The 8,138-nt window shown below is 40.2% G+C and overlaps 2 protein-coding genes across 2 annotated transcripts; one reads left to right on the top strand and one right to left on the bottom strand.

The window, feature by feature from the left end:
* Positions 1-1,019: 1,019 nt before the first annotated feature.
* Positions 1,020-3,665, top strand: LOC143607504 (auxin response factor 3-like). Its single transcript, XM_077082931.1, has 10 exons — positions 1,020-1,298; positions 1,393-1,449; positions 1,678-1,869; positions 1,981-2,065; positions 2,161-2,251; positions 2,322-2,486; positions 2,564-2,683; positions 2,754-2,829; positions 2,940-3,102; positions 3,184-3,665. The coding sequence occupies exons 1-10, from the start codon at positions 1,020-1,022 to the stop codon at positions 3,663-3,665; spliced, it is 1,710 nt and encodes a 569-aa protein (XP_076939046.1).
* An 87-nt stretch (positions 3,666-3,752) lies between these two features.
* LOC143607503 (uncharacterized) lies at positions 3,753-5,603 on the bottom strand. Its single transcript, XM_077082930.1, has one exon. It carries the CDS (start codon positions 5,588-5,590, stop codon positions 3,884-3,886), a length of 1,707 nt encoding a protein of 568 aa, XP_076939045.1. The 5' UTR covers positions 5,591-5,603; the 3' UTR covers positions 3,753-3,883.
* Positions 5,604-8,138: the final 2,535 nt, after the last annotated feature.

Genomic DNA, 8,138 nt, shown 5'->3' with positions numbered 1-8,138 from the left:
ATTGCATTAATTTTGAAAAATTTTCAAACCCATGCTTAGTTGTGAAAATGATTTGTTAAACAATATTAGTTACGTAAAAAAGTCCCACTCTGGTTGTTTCCCACCCACTCTCAATTCACCAGATTTCTTTATTTGTAAATGAAAGTTTCTCATGTATTTGACCAGAATTCACGGGTATGGGTCTCACCAAACCCAGATAGCCCTTAAACGGGTTATGACATCTCATTAAATTAAAAATTAATCTCACCAAATATTTCTTATAAAAATCATATAATTTTCAATTTTTTAAAAGATATTATTTATAATTAAGAAACATTTTTATAGTAAGAAAAATAAGCGAGTCATGGGCCTCACCAAACCCAGATAACTTTTAAACAGGTCATAACATCTCATTTATTTGTGTAACTTTTTCATCATCAAACCCTAAAGTATATTATCAACTTCCTTACATTAAATAAAATTAAAATCCAAAAAAAATATATGAATATTAGAAACAAAAAATATAAAACAACGTTAGTAATACGGAAGAGAAAAGCTAGTAAGATATAAAAACAAAAAAGTTTTATATTTTAACAATTTGATGGCAACATATAAAAAGTAGTTGTACATGACTTAACATGTAAAATGAGAGGTTTTTCTTCAACTAAAACTAATAATATATTATGTCTCCAGTGCAGAGATTTGTTTTGTTTGAATGAGAGAGAGAGAAGTAGACAAAGTTGACACCCTCTCTCCCGGAATTACAGGGAGTCACCGGCAGGCAGGCAGCCACCCATCTCTCTTTCTCTCTCTTCTGCTCTTCTGATACTTTTACAGTAGACCAAATTCAATCAAAACATCGATGTCATTTATTAATACTATTATTACTATAATAATAATAATAATAATAATAATAATAATAATAATAATAATAATAATAATAAAACCTCACTTTTAGACCCACAAACAAACACAAACACAAACACAAACACAAAACAAAACACAAACTACTTTGTTTTTCAGTTTCATGGGATTTTGAGATGATGTGTGGCTTAATTGATCTCAACACCGTTAACAACGACACTGACGAGGTTACAACATCGTTGTCGTCTTCAAGTTCTCCTCCGGTGCAGGTGTGTTGTTTGGAGTTATGGCATGCTTGTGCCGGACCTTTAATATCCTTACCCACAAAAGGAAACGCCGTCGTTTACTGCCCTCAGGGCCACCTTGAATCCTCCGGTGGTGGTGCTTGTCTCATCTCCGCCGACTTTACTCTTCCTCCTCATGTCTTCTGCCGTGTTCTTGACGTCAACCTTCATGTAAGCATTTTCATTATTATTATTATTATTATTATTATTATTATTAATTAGAGTTGAATAAGGTGATTAATTTTTGTAAATTTTGTTAAACTAGGCTGAGGTTGGGACTGATGATGTATATGCTCAAGTCTCATTGATTCAAGATTCTCAGGTTGCTTTACAATTTTATTTTCAACATTATTCATTTGACTTTTTATTGAATGCATTGTGTCACAATTTCGTGAGACAATATCTTTGTTTTTTGCATCTCTTATTTTATTCCTTTTCTGTTTCTTAATTTAAAAAATTTAACTGAAACATAATTATGCATAATTTCAATCTTATCTTACCTCAAAACATAATAATATATTGAATACACGAGTTATGGATATTGAAACAGCTAGAGCGAAATTGGCGTGACTTCGGTGAAGGTACATGTGAAGTAGAACATGCGGAGGAAAATGATAATGAAGTGCCTGAAAGGTCAAAAACGCCGCATATGTTTTGCAAGACACTGACTGCATCCGACACCAGCACTCATGGAGGATTCTCGGTCCCACGTCGGGCTGCCGAGGATTGTTTTCCGCCATTGGTTGTACTTATATGATTATATCAGAACCAAAATTATGACTTATGAGGCCTAACATTTACTTTAGGTGTAATAAACAATGGCTTGATTTTGTTTTTGTGTTATTTATGGTAGGATTATAGACAACAAAGGCCTTCACAAGAGCTTGTAGCTAAAGATCTTCATGGGTTTGAATGGAAATTCCGACATATCTACCGAGGTATGTATAAAAATACTATTTTGCCCTTCGTGTTTGCTAGAAAGATTTGTAGACACAAACAAAACAACGGTCTTACAAATTACATATGTGGTCAGGACAACCTCGGAGGCATTTGCTGACAACGGGTTGGAGCGCATTTGTTAACAAGAAGAAGATTGTATGCGGGGACGCTGTTCTTTTTCTAAGGTACACGAGCTAGAAACGTGAGGGTAAGTTTGTCATTTTGCAATTGTGTTCTTATGCTATTGTATTACAGAGGAGGTGACGGAGTGCTGAGGTTAGGGATCCGAAGAGCCACACAAGTGAAACCGGCTTCTAGCTTACCGTCATTTTTTGGTCATCAACTAAACAACTTCGACTTTTCGAATGTGGTCAATGCCATATCCCAAAGAACGGTATTCAGTGTCTATTACAATCCGAGGTAACTAAGTTCTTGGTGTGTTATTGTCTTGTTTGCAAACTGACCATTTTGACCTTAACTTCAATCACGCATTCTAGGGGTGGTTCATCACAGTTCATAGTGCCATATAACCGATTTCTGAAGAGCCTTGCTAACTCATTCTCTCCTGGAGTGAGATTTAAAATGCGGGTTGGAACAGAAGATGCTGAAGACCGAAGGTTTGAGATATACTATGATTCCTAAAACCTTAAAATTGTGCACGATAACCAACTCGGTCTCTTCTAACAGGTGCACGGGAATCATTACTGGGTGTAGCGATATGGATCATGCTAGGTGGCCTGGATCGAAATGGAGGTGCCTAACGGTATAAATAATTTGTCAACGTTATTCAAATGACCAAAATACCCTTCCGGCTATTAGTCAAATGCCTAAAACCCCCTGCCAAAACATTGTTATTTATGTTCTTATTTCCAGGTAAGGTGGGATTTTGGGGAAAGAGCAAGGCAAAATAGGATTTCACCATGGGAGATCGACCGATGCAGTTCGGTTTCTGAAATAGGAAGGTTCGGGCCGCCCTTGATGAAGAGGACACGAACCGATTTTCCTTCACTCAAACCAGATTTTACCGTTCTAAAAGGCACGTATTTTACTTAAATTTTATAGAAACATCTTATATTTTATAAAAGAAAAGAAGCTGAATTTTGTGTATTTCTTACAGATAGGTCAACTGAAGCATCAGACTTGGGGGACTCGATGCGATTCCACAAGGTCTTGCAAGGTCAAGAAATACACGGTTTTTACCGTTCTGAAACATCTCCAGCGGGGAAGGATATCAGAAACCAAACAAGCGTCGGCACCGGTGAGTATTCAAGATTCAATCGGGTCTTGCAAGGTCAAGAAATAATTTCAAGTTCTGGAAATTTATGGATCCACCCGACATCATCTTCGCCTTCGTCTGTGTTACGGTTCCAGCAAGCAATCACTCAAGCTCCATACTCGCGTGCGATTCGATATAGTGACAACATGACACCGTTAAACGGCCTTAACCATCAAGACTTCTTTAACTCATTGAAAAGTCAACAGGAAGAACCGGCTTTGACTTCTACCAACAGTTGCAGACTCTTTGGTTTTTCGTTGACCGAAGGAAGTAATGATACAAAAGGCGAGCATCCCATAGGGCCCGTTTTGAAGATGATTTGACTCTCGTTGAACGAGAGAAGTAATGGTCTTGTACGATGGTAGTATGGACTATGGACTACTAGTAGTAGTAGTAGACTAGTAGTATTGGTTTTGTTTGTCTAATGTAAACAGTTAATGGAACTTTTAGAAAGCTTTCATTATCCTAATGCATGAAGTGTTTACAACAATTAAATGGTAACAGTAACAAACTAGAAACGGGTCAACCCATTTTGCCACCTCTAAGTAAAGGTTGTATCTTTTATGGTTGGTTTGATTAGCTTCAATTCTTGTATCCTCTTCATTTCTTCTGTCATGCCCACTTTCTCAAGCTCGGTTTCCAGCAACTTAAACATTGTATCATAAGGTACAAAACCTCTCAATACCGCATCTTCCAAAAACAAACATGCGTGCTTAAGTTTTCGGTTCTTGCATAACCCGCGAACCAAAAGGCTATAAGTTCCAAGTCCAACACTAATATCATTGTCCAACATATGGTTCAACAAGAAAGAAACCACCTTCATTCTTTTCAACTTCAAACACATCTTCAACAATGGTGCGTACGTGTCAAAGTCGGGTTTCACCCCACACTTTTCCATCTCATGTAACAGCTTAAGCGCATCCTCTTCTTGAGTGTGTTCACAAACGGCGGTTATCACGGTGTTATACGTCTGCGTGTCGCGTTTAATTCCTATGTCAGGCATTTCATCAAAAACCTCAAGTGCATCCTTTATTCTACCGGCTTTTGACAGGATGTGAATTAAAGAATTGAAAAGGGATGTATCAAGGACGCAACCAGTCGACTTTATTTTCTCGTAAACCTTTAACGCTTCATCGGTTTCCTTCGACTTCCCACGCGCATGCATTATAATAGTGTAAGTGATGATATTCGGAGAGCATCCTTTTTCTTCCATCTCTTCCAAAACTTGATCGACTTCTCTAAAATCTTTTTCGCAACAATAAGCTTCTATTAAAGACGTATAAGTCACAACATCGGGACAAATCCCGTGTTCCTTCATCTCCTCCATGGTAGCTTGAATCTTTACAATATCCCGCACTTTTGACCAACCATGTATTAATGAATTAAAAGTATGAGTATTTGGAGGAATTTCATTCTTGAATTCAAGAAATATATCATTAGCACGCTCAACGTTCTTCTCTTTCGCTAACGCACCAACTAATACATTCAATGCTAAAATATCTCTTTTAACACCAAACTGCTCAGTTCTTCTAAACTCATCTATTGCTTCTTCATGCAATCCCGCCTTTGCAAGCCTCCTTATGACCTTTAGAATCGTGTTTATCGTAACATAATTGTTTCCAATTTGAACCATCTGTTTAACCACTTGTCGCATCAGATCAAACTTCCTCGACTTCCCCAAACAATCAACCAATAAGTCGTAAATGTTGGCCGAAAACTTGGAACCTAACCGCGATTCAGCCCAAATAAACACGCCATAAGCAGATTTCCAGTTATCATCAAACCGTTTCAGCATTTGAGCAACTAAACCTTCAGATGGAGTAACATTAGACTCGTTTAAAGCTTGTACAACAGACTCAACCGAATCAAAACGCTTCACTAGAACTTTAGTTATCTTTTTTGTATCGTTCTCAACCTCGTTACCTACATTAATCTTCTTGCATACTTTTGGTTCACCGTGTTTATAATTTTCCATCCAATAAGACACCGAAGGAAGCACGAAATCATCCTCTGCGGTTTTTGTGACCAGACTATCGTTTTCAGTAATTCTAACCCAAATTGGAAGATCAGGAGATTCAGTCACCTCTATTGGATCATTATCTCCATTATTATCATCACCTTTTGTACACTCAATCAAGGTGCAGAATGAACCATACACAAAATCACAAACTCTGCTTGCATTTGAGCAAGCTATTGACCTCGAAGAACACCAATTTATATTAAAAAGTTTTGGTCTTGAAATCGCCATTTCAGCACGACCTCGATCCTCTACCAACTATTGTGTCTGCAAACGAATTACCACACAATTCAGAACTCAGTGCTGCAGAACTCGCTAGGCGCTAGTTGGACCGTACCAACTAGCAATCAACAAAACTTAATCATGAATTCAAGATTAACCAAATCATATTGGAACTATATATACAATATATATATATATATATATATATATATATATATATATAATTTTTCAAACTTATAATCAAATTGGATTAGCAAGTATAAATCGATTTGGACCGGCTTTGACCGACTACCTAATTGTTGGCCAGATTAGGTGAAATTCAATCCGTAGCATACCGATTAGCCATTAATCGGTGACTAATGCTATTTATACAACGTAAAGGTATAATATAATATAATATATTCGGTATAGGTTTTTCAAAATTTTTACAGGTTATGACATTTTGAACACGAAATTTGCTAATTTGATCTTCGAATTCAAATTCAAATTCAAATCGCACAGACAAGTAATCAAGTGTAACTGAAGAGGAAGGTCCCAGCAGAGACCAGTTGGTCCCGTAAGACTCACCTTGAACAGGGACGTCTGCGCAAAGGCCATCTGCTCCCACAGGACCCACCATGCTCATAGAATCTTACGAACAGTACACAAGCTGTACACGCAGGAAAAGCCTCCCAATGGTGAAGTACCCCGCCTGTTCCCGCAGTTGCGGATACAAGCCATCAGGGAAGGCTACCCGCAGACAGCAGGGCTACACGCACAAGACACTAGCTACTTCAGTAGTCACATGAAGGAATGAGCAAGGCGGGAACAATCCCGCCTAAATGAGCCAGTCTGATTCTGAAAGATCTTTTGTACTATACTTACCAAGGTATGGATAGGACAGACGATCTGACCAGAACAGCCCATGAGCCAATCACAGGGTGACAGCTCACCGACAACAGTGCGAGGAGGAACACCCTCTAGTACTGTTTGTCACTATTAGCCGCTGCCTACTCACCAACCCTTACTGTGGGGCATGCGCAGTCTACAGTTGGTGGAATAGTGTTACTGTTGGCCGTAACCTATTCACCAACCAGCATGGCCTGCGTACAATCCACAGTAAGTGGGACGTGCATAATCTACAGTTGGTGGAATAGTGCAGCCGACTTTGTTACTGTTGGCCGTAACCTACCCACCAACCAGTATGGCCTGTGCATAGTCTACTGGTGATTGAACAGGAATACTGTTCAGCCGGCTGTACCTTCTAGGAAACCTACCTTCGGCTATAAATACTCCAACATCTTGGAATGGTAAGATCATCTGCTATCCAGTTATCTAGCAATCTCTTAATATACACTTATATTCAGAGCAACCTAGTCTGATTCTCACGCCGGAGGGTGGTCACAAGGAGGAACCCCCCCCCCCCCTTCTCAGTGACGAGCTTACGGTGTTTGTTTTGCAGGTCTCCTGAAGAACAGCCTTCTCAGCTAGATCTCATTCGTGGGAAACATTACTTAACCCCCAGATTATCTATAATCTGTACCGGGTCACTTAGTGTTTCTTCATTGGCGCCATCCGTGCATAAAAGCTAGAACTATTTTAGTTTTTTCACAATTTCTGAAGAAATGGTTAACGTTACTCCGGTCCAAAGGCCTGTAACCGACCAAGAAACCCCGGTAACAACCCCAGCAACTGGGGGGAACACCGGCGGTTATACAATCCTTACGAACACTACCCCGACTACCCAAGCCGGGGCAAGTGGAGTAAATATTCCATTGGGGTTCACCGATACCCAACCGGAAAAACGAACGAAGGTCCCTCGCCAAACACTAGATCAAGTGAAGGCGTGGGCCGAAGCACGGCAAAGAGAATTCCAAGCCGAATTGGATGAACGCTTGCGTTCAGTTCAACAGGCTGACGAATTCACCAGTACTCGCCAACACCTCAATATGAGCAGTGACTGCGAGTACTCAGACGACGAGTTGGAATCCGATACCGACGCGAACCCTCGCCATAAGGCGAAAGGGAAGCGTAAGGACACGGACGTCCAACCAAAAAGGAATTTTGGGGAAGCTTTTAAACCAATCGCGGAGAGAAACCCGCGTGACTTCTCCAAAACCTTTAGACCAACTGCTACAAATGCAGGAAGGTCAAAATTCGCAAGAGACATTGCGGAAGCAATCGCCCCGAGAAGTGCCAAACAAATGTCCAACATTGGCACTTATGATGGGCTATCCGACCCAGATGACCATCTGAACAGGTTCATTGCGGGGGCTACCGTCAGCAACTGGACGGAACCCACGTGGTGCTACATGTTCCAGATGACTCTGGTCGGAGCGGCAAGGGCATGGTTCGATCGTTTACCGATCCACCACATATATGACTGGGCGGACTTTCAGAACAAGTTCAGCCAGCACTTCAGCCAACAGAGGAAGTACACTGAAGAGCAGTGGACGATCCTCAACTGCGTGAGAGAGGAGGATGAATCTTTACTAGACTTCATCACTCGCTTCAACTCCAAAAAGCTTAGTCTCGGCAACATAAGTGAGGATCTGGTTCGCGCCGCCTTCATCCAAGG

This window comes from Bidens hawaiensis, unplaced genomic scaffold (assembly GCF_021521415.1).
Source record: "Bidens hawaiensis isolate Kalapana, Puna unplaced genomic scaffold, B.hawaiensis_p1.1 tig00083064_1, whole genome shotgun sequence".
Taxonomy (NCBI): domain Eukaryota; kingdom Viridiplantae; phylum Streptophyta; class Magnoliopsida; order Asterales; family Asteraceae; genus Bidens; species Bidens hawaiensis.
Note: the sequence above shows the minus strand (reverse complement) of the source record. Positions and strands in the feature narration are given on the sequence as shown.

Excerpts from the sequence above, each read along its gene's own strand:
- LOC143607504 (XM_077082931.1), top strand. The coding sequence starts at position 1,020 with ATGATGTGTGGCTTAATTGATCTCAACACCGTTAACAACGACACTGAC. Across the intron at positions 2,252-2,321 it reads GACGCTGTTCTTTTTCTAAG|AGGAGGTGACGGAGTGCTGA; the intron begins GTACACGAGCTA and ends ATTGTATTACAG. Across the intron at positions 2,684-2,753 it reads GAAGATGCTGAAGACCGAAG|GTGCACGGGAATCATTACTG; the intron begins GTTTGAGATATA and ends CTCTTCTAACAG.
- LOC143607503 (XM_077082930.1), bottom strand. The coding sequence starts at position 5,590 with ATGGCGATTTCAAGACCAAAACTTTTTAATATAAATTGGTGTTCTTCG.